The sequence below is a fragment of the Strigops habroptila genome, chromosome 1, assembly GCF_004027225.2.
Source record: "Strigops habroptila isolate Jane chromosome 1, bStrHab1.2.pri, whole genome shotgun sequence".
In the NCBI taxonomy this organism is placed as follows: Eukaryota; Metazoa; Chordata; class Aves; order Psittaciformes; family Psittacidae; genus Strigops; species Strigops habroptila.
Window position 1 is genome coordinate 153,700,984 of NC_044277.2, and position 14,450 is coordinate 153,715,433.

At 40.6% G+C, this 14,450-nt stretch overlaps 1 protein-coding gene across 3 annotated transcripts in view; it reads right to left on the minus strand.

Moving 5' to 3' along the window:
• ELMO1 (engulfment and cell motility 1) overlaps window positions 1-14,450 on the minus strand; it is a 278,325-nt gene that overhangs the window by 158,836 nt on the left and 105,039 nt on the right. For all 3 annotated transcript variants that reach the window (XM_032919775.1, XM_030477045.2, XM_030477054.1), the window contains 5 exons: window positions 11,459-11,610; window positions 10,999-11,077; window positions 7,647-7,697; window positions 6,132-6,254; window positions 4,664-4,795 (listed from right to left, as the gene is read on the minus strand). In XM_032919775.1, coding sequence (XP_032775666.1) covers window positions 4,664-4,795; window positions 6,132-6,254; window positions 7,647-7,697; window positions 10,999-11,077; window positions 11,459-11,538 — 465 coding nt within the window. In that variant the 5' untranslated portion in view covers window positions 11,539-11,610. The remainder of the gene's footprint in view (window positions 1-4,663; window positions 4,796-6,131; window positions 6,255-7,646; window positions 7,698-10,998; window positions 11,078-11,458; window positions 11,611-14,450) is intronic.

Consider the following 14,450-nt stretch of genomic DNA (forward strand, 5'->3'; position numbering starts at 1 on the left):
ACTTCCACTCCTTATTTAAGCATAATGGCTGGCACTGTTGGTATACTGGGGTACAAACATTAACAGCCCTAACATTGAGTAATGGTTCAAAGATTACTTATTAAGGAGAAATTCAGAGCTGTTCAACAGGCGTTTTGTATAAAAGAAAATGATACAAAACAGTTAACAAGTAAAATGAAAGGTTCAAAACCAAGATCTGCTTGAATCAGTCTTCTAAGCATGACTGCTAGGACAGCATCATTTTGATTGCTTTAGTTACACTTCAGGCAGTTTTATCCAAACTTCACCTTTTTGACATGACATTTGCCACTGTAACTAAGGTGCACTAATTAAAACACCTTTCAGCCGTGGCTTCTTTTAAAGACAAATTACTTAAATTATAAGCAATCGAGCAAAACCAGGGTAAAAATAATCATTAGAGTTTTCCTGAGGATGTGTATCTACAGCGAACCCCCACAGGAAGCAGCCCATTTAATGGCTGAAGTTGCCTCTCTCATACATCATCACTCAAAAGAATTGAGTGAAACTCCTTCCTGCTGTAACAACTATCAGCTCCAGGAAAGGATTTGATACTTACGTCCTATAGTGTGCATGGCACATCCACAGAACAAGACTGCCCCTCCATTTGTGCAGTGAATTATACTTCCCTTGGAACTTCATTAATAACGATGACTGCGGTGGCTGGTGATACCGCAGCACCCTTATGAGCCATGCTGCTTTGGTAAGGGTGAGCTTTGCAAGGAAGCTAAACCCAGTGCCAAGTGTCACAAAGGTAAGTTGGGATAGAGCTTGCTCTCCTTTTACATACTTCTGTAGTAAGGGTTCATATTTTTCTTTTCCAAGCAAGCTAAACTGACTGTCATGTGCAAAAGGAAAGGGCCAGGCTGGGGTTAGTTCAAATAAAGAGCAGAGAGAAGTCTGCCTATACCCATCCTGTAACATACGCTCATCTGCCCTTAGTAGAGAGGTGATAAAAAGACAAAAAACCATGGGATCCATCTATTGGGGAATTGCAGTTCACTTGACTTCCCCTTTTCTTTGCCTCCCTCTGCAGGGATGTGAAGCTCTTGCAACTGGAACTGTGCTCTGCAAAATGCAGATATGTTTTGCATGCCTGGGCATTGTTCTGCTCTGCCTCCAGTTTCCTCCAGACAGACATCAAACAGAGGATAGAGGTGCACCAAAATGAAGGACGATTTAAGGCATTTTTATAAGAACGCATCCCATTGCCACACTCATGCAGGGGCTGTGTAACAGGCTGACTACACCAAAAGACCAACATATTCACAATCCAGGTATGAGGGTGTTTTTAATTTGGGGAAATAATTCGGTATTCACAAATGAGTCACTTTCTTCCCCTTGTCTTTTCATTCATTCATAGGCTTCAGTTAATGAAATCACATATTCAAAGAGAATGTCTGCAATTCTTTGTAACTGAAGAAATACCAATACTTTGTATGTTACGCTATTTACTGTCCTTTAAATCTTACAACAGGCAAAGAAACCCATGAGGAATGAGAGGAGGGGGAACAGAGTGATATGTACATTTAAGTAACATACATATCTGGTTGCATGCATGAGATGGAAAACTGTATAGGCTTAAAAAAACCCCCGAACAACCCTATTTGCAGTAATTAACACTAAATTGAATTTACACTGTTTCACAAAACTACCATTGCTTCAATATGAAGCAAGGGGCTGCGTGGAATCAGCTATACAAGTCGAGCCTTGAAACAGATGAAGCCCATGCTACAAAAGAAGAGAGATGTCATTTTGCCTGACCAGTGTTGGGTATATTATTATACATAATAGCCACAGAAAGATGTCCAAGATTCATCTCTAAGAGAAGGGGTCAGAAAACAATTAGCAGTATAAGAACTCTTCTGTTACGATGGATACATTTGGAACAAACTACTCAGCCCTACTAACTCAAATCCACGGAGCTTGCCTGCCCCCATGAGTTTGTAATCGGGGTGCACAAAGCAAACAAGCAGCCAACAAGAAAACTACACAGTGAAATCACACACAGTACATGAAAAGCATGTGAGGAATGCAATGTCAGTGGATTTTCTTCCAGAGGTGTACTTTGTCAAATCACAAGGAGTTCAAGATTTTTATCTTAGAATTCCACAATTAAAAATATTGGAAAGGTATAAAAATATAAAAACCTTTTTATCTTCCCTCTGCAAAATAACTGAACTTATCCTGTCATTAAGAAACTGCTTTAAAGGAGGATTCCTCCAACTAATATTTATAATAAGCACAAATGATCAAAAAAAGTATTTTAAAAAATCAAAACAAAAGGATTACAGAGCCAGTTCATTCCTACAGACACAGAGCCACAGAGATTTCATTCTGATTAAAGCTCATCCTAAAAGTGATACTGAAAGGTCAAAGAAGGTTGGTAGACCATCAAAATGGGCTTTTAAATCTGTTCTCCTCTGGAAGGACTAAGCTAAGAGGAACTTCGCAGTAAACAGTAAAAGGCTGGCTTATTCATTTTAACAATGTGCGAATTGTTAGATGCCCATAGCTGCTGACAAACAATTCTGATAAATCACATGCAGCTGCATGGTGAACAACAGCAGCAGCTTTAACACCTGGATTTGCTGGTCACTATGGTTTTGGTCACTCTAATGGTGCATCTGACACAGGTGCCTCCTTCTGCACAATTATTAGCTCAGATGAACAGCACCAACTTTATATGAAGTCAGCAACTCTCTAACACACAGACACCATCCTGTCAGGCTTTTCTGCTTACAATGCTTCATTTTTGTTAATAAAATAAAGTTTCTCAGGGTTTCTCCCAGCCATTTTAAACCTAATGCCTCCAAACAGCAGTAATTCTCTTGCATCCTTCTGTTACCACTCAGGATCAGCAGAAAACAGCCTGATGATCACACTTGGCTGAGAAGCTATGGAATCACAGAATCCCAGACTGGTTTGGGGTAGAAGGGACCTTAAAGCCCATCTAGTTCCAAACCCCTGCCACGGGCAGGGACACCTTCCGCTATGGCAAACAGTAACTTAAACCAATGAAACTATGGTTATGGGAAAGAATGCAGTAGGTTGCACACCTCTGGGCTCCTAACAGCACCAAGCACAGGATGGGTATGAGAGTGAGCTTTGCAATTTCTGTACTTCTGCCTCTTGGGTTTGGAAAGAGATTGATGCTTTGCTGCTGCTGCTCACACCTGCAGAACATGGCCTGAGCTGGCAATCAAACCAAAGTTTTTCTGATTAGACCTTTAACTCTTTAAGTACATTTACAAACCTCATCTTTTACAGATTTGCAGAGATTGTTTGGAAGAAACCTCAAAACCCCACAAACAACTAAGAAAATTCAGACTGCAAGAAAGCATCCCTGTCACAGAGCCCATGGAAGCCTGAAAAACACTCAAACACAGGGACAAACTATTACTTCAGAGGAAAAATATATTTGACCAGAAAGCACCAGACAGAAAAGAAACTCTATTTACAGTATACTGTATAAGAAACTGCAATGTGCAATGCAAATTAAGCAAATTTTTATTGTCCAAGCAATATCATTTAGCGGAAGCATCAAACATCTTCTGGCATCCAACTGAGAAATGGGGATTCACAGTGCAGAACAGTTCTTTCTACTGTTTCTAAGGCTGAAATGACTGTACCCATGCAAGTGAGTGAACTGGTGTGAACAGCCTACATCTAGTATGATGCTAGTGCCCTCTGCTGTGCACTGCTACAAACTGGTTAGCAGCTTTCTCTTATAATGAGGTTCAGCCATACTCCAAATAGTATCGAGCCATATAAACACAGTAAATCAAGTGTTATGGCATGTCATGAAAAACTACGCGCTTCAACCACAGGTAATTATTTCTTCCAGTTAGAATTGTAGAATCATTTAGGTTGGAAAAGACCTTTAAGTTCATCAAAAGGCCAACTGATAACCCAGCACTGCCACACCACCACTAAATCCCATCCCTAAGCATCACACACACACATCTCCAGGGACGGTGACTCCAGCCCTGCCCTGGGCAGCCTGTTCCAATGCCTGAGCACCCTCTGGGGAAGGAATTGTTCTTCAGCTCCATCTAAACCTCCCCTGGTGCAGCTTGAGGCCATTTCCTCTTGTCCCGTCCCTTGTTCCTTGGGAGCAGAGACCAGCCCCCTCCTGGCTCCATCCTCCTGTCAGGCAGTTGCAGAGAGCGAGAAGGCCCCCCCTGAGCCTTCTCTTCTCCAGACTAAACCCCCCAGGTCCCTCAGCTGTTCCTCATCACACTTGTGCTCCAGGCCCTGCACCAGCTCCGGTGCCCTTCTCTGGCCCCGCTCCAGCACCTCAGTGTCTCTCTTGCAGTGAGGGGCCCAGAACTGAACACAGGATTCAGTATTCTTTCAGACTTCTCCCAGCTGCTTATAGAATATTTCATCTGCCTCTTCCTCCTGGTTGGGTGGTCTGTAACAGATTCCTACCATTTTATCTGCCTTGTTGGTGTTCCCCGTGATTCATATGCATAAACACTCAACCCTATTGTCACCATTATTAAGCTCTAGACAATCAAAACACCCCCTAACATCACAGGAGGAAATAGCCGGAAGACCAAGTAAGAGAAGGGATTGATTATAAGATGTACAATGGATGCCCTCACCCACTTTCACTGTACCACCACACAAAAATACTCACAATAAATCCAAGTTTTTTATAGTCTCGAGTGTACATAGATTTGCGCTTCTCAATACTGCCACTACTATTGTTAGGTTCAGATTCTGCATCAAATGCGATTCTTCGGAGTTCAAAGATGATATCCCGTTGAGCCTGTGTTAAAACAAGGTTTAAAAATGGGTTAAAATAACTTACCTCTCACTTTAACAACCAATATCACAAAAGCTGTTTCAAAACACTGTTTTGCCTCCACTGCCCAACCTTTCTTTGCCTAAATTCCCTACTTCATACTTGGAGAGACAGTCAGCAAAACAACTTTGTGGTTCCCATTTTCCAAAGTCTTCACATTTGGTGGGGTTCACGTGCAGATGCTTAAGTGCTGACTTCCAGAAACTGGACTATGCACTTAATTTTAACTACAGGCATGAAACCACAGAAGCCAAGAGATCACACACATTCCAAATTCAGCTGGTACTTAAGCACTTTGCTGTCTAAAATCAAAATGGCTCAGCACTCTGCATTCCTTTTGGTAACTGCGCACTTTTGCTAGCACAGAAATGGGCAAGAGATGAATCACTGCAGTTACACATCACTAGAAACATCTCAAGACAGTGACAACCACTCTAGCATCACTACTAACACCACTGTGTCAGTCGCTATCTATGGAGATACACACTAGTTAACTGCGTGTACATTCCTGAGAGTCAAACCTTCCTGCCTCAAACTTAAGAAACAGGAAGGGTAAAATCCTACAGAATGATGTTACTTGTGTTTATAACCATCTCGTGCTCCCACCTCCTCCAAATTATCATCAGGTCTTCACACGACTTTCTCTTATAACTGAAATCAAGTTCCTCCTTGTGTTTGGCCTAAAAAAATGGCCACAAAAATTAAAGCAACAAGACCCATCTTCTCTATGGCTCATTGACTCAATATTTAAACTTGAATCTCTTAGGCAAGTGTCTCTCTTAGCACAATGAACAATATTAAAGCTGGTGTTTGGACACAGCCAGCAATAACAAATGAACAACTATTACACAGGTTTTATAGTAGCACAAATTAACTTCAACTTTATCATGCCAGATAGTCTTCATTTTAATATTCATTTTAGCTCTACAGAAGTACTTTTACAAAGGACCACACATCTTTGCTGCTTCTGAGAAGTACACAGAAGAAACAAATGCTGGACTGCTGCTCAGGATGACACCCAATTTAGTTCACGAAGATATATGCTAAGGAGAAAAGCCTGGCCATTTTGTTGTACCTTTGCACAAGGAATGCAATAGCCAGTACATCTTCTAACAACCAGAAAACATAACCTGCTTCTTAACGGAGAGAATGAATGAATGAATGGACGAACGAATGAATGAACAAATGAATGCATGGCGCAAGCATTCCTAGCAGTGTCTTTTCCTCCATGAAGAGTTTTAGGTACAGCAATGAGCAGTGGCCCTCTTCCTGTTCTGACCAGATCATGCCAGATGCTTACCTGATCTTGTGGATCCATTTTTGTCATCATTCTATCTTCCAGAAGGTTAAAGGTAAGTACTTGAAGAACATAAAGCTGGTGTGCCATTTCATTATTGATGGCCCTCTGTGCCCTGATAACATGCTGCAAAGAAAGAGAGACCTCAATGAATGCCACCTTATCAGAAAATTACAGTACATGCACTCAGGTGTTTCCATTTCTGTAAGTATGTACATTATGCAATAGTGTAAAGAAGGAAAAATCAAACCAGGACAAGTGCTACTGATTTAGGTACTAGATAAGTAACTTTAATGTGCAGGACTTCACAATAACAACGCACTTAAACTTTCTCCTTCTCGCCACTAGATAGAGCCTGTGCCTATGCTGAGAAGTGGCATAAAACAGTACTGAGAAGTCACTTTGAAGAAAAATTAACTCCTTCCCAAGAGCCTCAGAGCTCTGTATAAAAATAAAATAAATTAAAATAAAATAAAATATAAGTATATTAAGAAATCATTTAAGACCGTAACTGCCTGAGCAGAGAAGCATTCAGGCTGCAAACACAGCCCACGAATACAGAGATATAACAGGGCTCCGGCTGCAGGAGTCAACATCAAACATCACTCCACAATCTTACCTCTATCAGATTAACTCCATTCTGTATGAGGAAGATGCTTAGAAATACATTTATGCAATGTCTCATATGTGCAGAATTAGTCCCATCCGGAAAGCAAGTACCAAACTGATGGACAACTTAAAAATCCCTGGTGTGCCAAAACCCGCCAAGTTTAGGAGACGGAGACAGCAACTGATACCAGAGAATAAAAGAATTTGTCTGCCAAAAGGCACTGGAGCATTTTATGATAGTAAATGAACACCTAAGAGTATTATCCATATGCTTACACCACATTTGTTATGGACACAGTAATGTAAAAGTATGCCTTCTGAAACAAATCCTGGGGGGTTTTGTATGCATCACTGAAACTATGACAGTGAACAAGGGAGAGCAAGGGGTTGTTTGGCTGTTGTTTGGTTTTGTTTTACACTGCCCAGTACCTCATAACACAGAACTCTTTCTGTGAGTTCTTTCCCTTGTTCCCTTAAAGATATAAGCTACTCTAAGGTCAAAGGTAAAATCCTTCTGGTTTTCCACGATAGCAGATGCAAGTCTTTTATGCTACATTCATTAACTTCACCCTGAGCTATATTTCATGCTTCTTTCGTGCAAGTGGAGACAAATTGTGTGCAACTCTATAACAAGACAAAATAATCTGCAGAACTGAAAAAACACAGAAGTATTCAGTACTATATTTTCATGAAGAAACCCCAACTTGTTTGCCTGGGAAAACACCCTTTCTGGCAACCAATTTTCCAACTATTCAACAACCAAACCTTTATTTGTATATTACAGGCTTCAAAACACATCAAAATACAAGTGTAATTAAAATGCATTAAGATAAAAGCAATGAACACCAAAACTGCAGTCACCTTTTCTCTCTGCTAGTGAAAAATAACTTGTGAAAATTATATACTTACAGTTAAGATGATGGAGCGAAGCTGCTTTTGTGCCAAAATGTTTGCCATTTCCTGATTTAGTTTAAAATAAAAATAAGAATTAGCCAGAAGCATGTATTTTTATGCCATACCTATGAGAATAGCAACTTAAAATGTTTTATTCTCATGTTTATGCAGTGCTACTTATAAATTAAATGAAGCAGTCTATCGGCTGTATGATCGTATGCATTGGTTTGGGGGTCACAAACTCAAATTACTGTATTATGAGAAAAGGGGCAAAGAAAGTGAAAACTATGTCAAAAGCTGAGGACTTTGGTGATCCAAAACCAGCAATAAAAGACCTCAGAAGAGACCTCTGTGGCTTAAACAGCATTTACATACACTTGTTCAAGCACAGCCGTCCGCCCTGCAAACACAGAACAAAGCACGGAATGGGAGCCAGCCAGGACTTTAAAACCATATGTCAAATGAAATGCTTATTTTTATTAATATTTTGGCTGCTTTAAAGTCAAGTGCTCTAACTTTCACTCAATTAATCAGCCTATATCTCAGAATGGTTTCATTATAGCAAATAATATTTCTTGCCTGGATTTTGGTAGCAATCATAGAATCCCAGCCTGGTTTGGGTTAGAAGGGAGCTTAAAGCTCATCCAGTTCCAACCCCCTAACCACAGGCAGGGACACCTTCCACTAGAGCAGGTTGCTCCAAGCCCCTGTGTCCAACCTGGCCTTGAACACTGCCAGCGATGGGGCAGCCACAGCTTCTCTGGCCCTTGTCCTGTCCCTACGGGCCCTTGTAAAAGTGTTGGCATTGATCAATTATGTCTTAACATTTCTTTCTAGACTCCTCTCAAGTCACTATCAGGGAGAATTTGCTTTTACTCTCATTCTTAAGCAGCTGATCCTGGCTGCTCATGCTGCAACCTGTCCTACGCATAGGACGGACTATTTCACACTTGTCAATCATGACAGTCGATTCTCAACCAGACCTACAAGTTCATGTCCCATTTTTAAGTTTCATGATCTTTTCCATCAATATAGAAGTATATGAGTGTGTGCACATGTGGACATACGCTAGCATATGGGATGCATTCAGCTTATAGTCATTATCATCATGTAATTATTTTTAAATTCCTTTGTTTTTTTTAATGTACTATGAAAGGATTTGGATAACATATTGCACACTGCTATTGAGACACTGTTTATATATACACGAAGGGGTAATGTCTGGAATCAGTAAATCATTGATTGGAAACAGAGCTCATGTATCACTGCCTTACATAATACAGCACAACAAATCACACCAATGCTGACACGTGCTTAATTCTAAATGTGAGATAGGATGCAGCCATGGATGTTGACTGTTTTCTTTAGACCAGATAACGGGTGCTGCAACAGAACATGGGAATTATAAGGAAAGGAGAGAGGACCAAAGACAAGAGAAACTCAGCTTTTTCTGGCTAAGCAGGTCTCAACTGCACTTAACATCAAAGGAATGAATGATACAGATGCTTCCACCTCTTTTGGAAATGCTCAACTGAGCTGCAGGGGGAGTGCCAAGCACATCAGATACTTCATGTTACAGTGAACAGACTGGCTGGTTTTGTCAAAGTATATCCACTGCCAAAAGATGGACAGCTGAAGTATATGAAGTAGTCTTGTCTCCATTCCAGGCAAAAAAAAATGGGAATTCTTTTATTTGACTCATTGGAGGGAATTATCAAATTGTCACTTTTCTCTTATACCTGTGATTTAAAAAGCTGTTATTGGGATATTGTTTTTTGTCACTGGACCAAAAACTGATAGCAGCAACAAACATTCACAAAACCAATTACTGCATCAAAATCAACTCTCTCTCTGAGAAGGCTATATTAGCAGAGCTCCCTCTTCTAAAGTAAGCATAGTAGTAACACATGAGAACAAGAATTATTTGACAAAATTTCCATCTCATTTCCCATAGCAACATGTCTGCAAAAATGCAGAGTATTGCCAAAGAAGTGTTTCCACCATCCATAGTATCATTTCAATGCGCCACATCATGCTGGTCTCCATAAGACAGCAGCAGAGATGGTGCCAGTTCCTAGAGTCATACAGGGTTGGGGGCAGTTTCTCACTCCTAACCCCATTAGTGGTGAGTGCTGAACCTTAACTTTGGAGTATCCACCATCAGGTAACTACATGAGACTGCATCAGCTCAGTTTGTTGTCTTAGAAGACAGAACTCAGTAAACAATACCAGTTAACCTTATCCTGAAGCTAATGGACATCTACCTTCTTCAACGTATGGTTTTATAATTAAACACAACATAAAGAGAAACCTAACAGATTCCAACTAGTTATTACAGATTATTAAAGGCTGAAGGACGTTTTCTGCAAGTGTTAGAGCTACCAGCCTTCAAGCCAAACCAGATCATTATATTCTCACGACCTGGTTATATGTCAAAACAGAAAGAAAGCTTTTCTTCCAATTTTTCTTCATGAGGTGCCTTATTCCCTTAATAACTGAAGAGTGTATTGGAGGGAGAAGGAAAAGAGGAGTGGGAAAAAAACCCTGCCCTTTTTTTAAATTAAATCCTGGTTTTACTTTCGCCTGTTTTCAATTTTAAAAATATTTTTGAAGCAAAACAGAAAAATTACCCATTAGGGCTTTGATGTTTGTTTAAACAACCTCCAGCATTTAAAAACATAAATACATCTAAGGAAAGTCCTTGTCAGAACTGATCGGCAGGTCTCAATGAACTTGTTCTAGACACTAACTATATGTCACCACAGGAATTATCATCACTGTTCTTGGTGACAGAAATGTTAAATAAATAAATGACTAAATGTGTTTTGACACAGACTAATGACTTCATAAACATGGCTAAAACTTCTCTATTCCATAACAGATTGCATTCCATCCCTCCTTGAACAGCAACTAGCAATCTTGAAATATTTCCTTTTGAGGCTTCTGATCTCTGGCACTGAAGTCAACTTAAAATAGAACACTATAAAAGTGACTAAATGCTCACATGGCAAGACACTTCCATGTCCAAAAGGAACACACTCTTTATTAAAAAATCCTGGGGGAAACAGTTTACCAAAAAATAGCCTGGTTTTACAAGCTGTGCTGGCAAAGACTTCAGTACAATAAATATTACAGCCAGCCACAGCCAATATGGTTCATGTGAGGTTACAGGGACCTACAACAGCACAGAAGAATGCTTAATCCCTACTAATATTGGTGTGAGATGGAGGTAGCTCCGTTAAAATAAATCATATAACAGCATAAAGCAACAGAACAAGTTTCAGTTTGAATTAACTGCAGGAAAAGTGTGACTGGGACAACTGCAGGTATGAATATGACACACTACAGATATGTAGGAACAACTTACCTGCCTCTTGTCGTCCGGTGCTTTAAGGAAGAGTGCATTTATTACTGCAATGGTGTATGTCTGGATTTCTTGGTCTGTCCTGTTTGGAATAAAATTATAAACATGAGAGAAAAGCATGAATACACACAAGCTATAGAAACTGATCTTCCAGTTGCATTTCTGAAGGTAGAAATGGAAGGACTGTTTGCACTTAACGTTAACCACGTACAAGTTAGGTAATTGGTCAATGTTGGTCATGTCCAGGTTGCCTCCACTATCAAGAAAGAGATGTTCCAGACTCAGCATTCAAGAATGGTGGAATCAATCACATCCTTGAAGTGTCATTCACTGACGTATAGTGGATGCAGGAGTCGTACAGGAGGTTGCCTGTCTTTATACCACTCCTTTTTCCAAATGCTATGCTCATTTGGGGTGGAAGGAGGGAATTCCACTGTATCAGGTGGCAGTTGAAGACACTCACCCCTGCAGATGTGGGATTAGCTGCCCGATTGTGATCTCCTGTGCCACCTTCTGATACAGGTCGTGGCTATTGAGCACCATCGATTCCAGGATTGCTAGTGACCGTTGCAAGATAGAGATGTCCGAGGCAAATTTGTTCACATAGCTTGCTATCTACAAATTCAAACAGTTAGAGGATTTACATCTTGTCTTGAAAAGGAGGAAACAGAAGAAAGAAAACTGTGGACATGGCTCAAAGGCATTAGAATAAAACTAGTCTTGTCCACATAGCAGATACCAGTGAATACCTGACAGCAATCAACCGGGTACTGCAGATACCTTCAAAGGACACAGTGGCACAGATTCTTCAGCTGGCACAGATCACCACAGATCGATGTCAATATAGTACCAAAACACATGCTTCAACATTACACTATGTCCATGATAAAACAACATTAAAGAACTAGAACAGTTATATTCTTTTGTGAGGAAAACTGTGGAAAAGACAAGAATATTTACTGTCTGCAGCAGAAGTCTGTGCAGCTTTCTCTAAACAAATAGCCAGGCTCAAGGCAAATGGTTCAAAAGAGAAATCGACATTTATCTCTCTGACAAAACACACTTTCCCCCCTCCCGCCCCTTGCTGTTACCAACAAAACTGAAAGCTCTCCCCAGGTTACAAATTAAACCTCTGTTGATGATCATTTATCAGCATGACTGGTTCCGTAACTCTGCCTATAGTCCAGTCTTGCCCCACGTTCATGTGTTAATAACCTTCACTTTTACTGCAAGCTACCACAGACAAATGGCATGTTAATTAAAACCAGGCTGGACCTTTGCTTTGTTTGAAGTGTGGCAATGACATGCTGCACACTCATCTGCAGACCCAACACAGCTGTGCAGTAAGATGGGCAATGGAAGCTCTTCAGCGTGCTGTCCAGTCCATAGACCCAGCTTCCTGGGAAGAAGCTTGCCTGGGTTTTCCTTGGACACACTGATACCAGCACAGCCAGGCTGAACAGTACCCGAGGAAGCACAGACAGACAGAAGAATGCTGAGTGACCACAGTTATTTGCTCTTTACAGCCAACTAACAGACTACAGTGGCCCTGCCTCAAGCTTGATGCGTTCCTTCCAGAAAACATAAAAGTCTAAGTGCTTCTTCAGTACTCATGCTACAAGCCACTAATGTGATTATACTGTTTCTGCTTAGACCTTGGCATCATTTTCCCTTTGGAGGAAGAAAGGCATGACCTATGCTTGGAAAAGCTGCCTCTAAAATTCACAGTTAAATACTCACATGTGGACAACAAAACTGTTTCACACTCGTGACATTTTGAATAGCAGTGAAGAAGCAGAACACCCTTTCTGCAACTTGGATTGTAGATGACAAGAAAAAGGGACAGATGTTTCTTCTTCTAATCTACTGCACCACTGCTGCTTGGTTTGCATTACCCCAACAGGAACATGCTATGCTGAATCTAATGGAGCTCAGGGAGTACACATTGACTTTATAGAAAATAAAGAACCAACCCATGCATGCATAGAGAAGAGGAGAAAAGCAACTTAATTAGCCTTTTTCTACTCTGAACTTTCAATATCTGCAGCCTGCAAGCCCTGAACCAAAGTAATATTTACATTATCATTTACATATGATGCACATTGTGCTGTATAAAAAGTAAGAAGCAGTATCTCCGCAGCACTGTACTGCTCTACCTCTCTTAATGGTAATCCAGGGGTTTTTTGAAGCTGCCCAATGTCCAGAAGGCTCAAAATATGGACAGTGCATATGGACAGAGCAACTCTGCGCTGTTCACACACTAAACCAAAGGTGCTTTGGATGCCTCTGTCATCAGGCTGATCCACGGATCAATTGTGCAGCAGGAATACAGTATGTCCAGGCTGTGTCAGACTGCTGTCGCCATCCTCTTCAGAAGCCCTGACATGTATGAATTATTCTGGGTGCAGCAGCTCCTTCCCATAATATTTCAAGTGAAGTAAATGCGTCACTAGGATATAACATATTCATACCAGGGGTCTGCAGAAGTGTAACAGTATAGGTAACTGAAACCTCAGCCTTGGACAGGCTGCCTTAGACATAATTTATTCTTCTGACCCTGGACCATAGCATCTTCTAACCATAAAACTCAAGGTAGGATGCTGGCTTGTGTGTTTAAAAAGCTATGAGATATCACACTTAATATACATGCAAAACATCCACTAGGTAACTTGCATGCCAAGCTATGTATATTCATAACCACCTTGCTGAAGCATCAAGCCTGGCCAGAAATAACAGGCTTGTCTACCCTGATAAATAAGGCATGCCAATTCCAGAGAGAGCAAAACTGGATTAAAAAGAAATTCTATTACCATACTTGAAGTTCTGGATGTGGAAAAGACAGACCTTTCTTGAAAAGAGACAAGAAACAATAGGAGTCCAGATCTGTGTTCTTTGCTGTTCTTTGCTTATTGAGCACCACGTACAGGGAGGGCTTTCAATATCCCAAAATAATCCTGCACTCATTTATCAAAAACTCTGATGATAAAAATAATGCAAGCTCACAGAAACACAACCTCCCCTCCAGAAATAACCGACCTCATTGCTTTGCACTTTCGCATGAAAACCTGTCAAATGGATATGTCTTGTAAGGATAAAACTATTTGTTCAGCAATATACCCACAATCTTAATATCTGCATAGCCCTATCAGCACATATATAGCCACATACAAAACAAGTGGCTAGATGCTCAGTTTCCTATCAATTCCAGGGGAAATGAGGAATCAGAATGCCTTTACACGTTCAGCCCCAAAGCTTTGCTAAAACAGGAGCTAAACATGTGAAGTGAGGGTAGATAAGAAACCTATGCTAAACTCGGCTACATCATCTGTGTTATCTTCCTGCTTCAGCACCACTTAAAGCAGAGGACAGAATTCAAAAGTTTAAAAAAAAACCCCCAAAATCAAAATTAAAAACCAACAAAAAAACCCACCCACCCTAACAAAATAAACTGCACC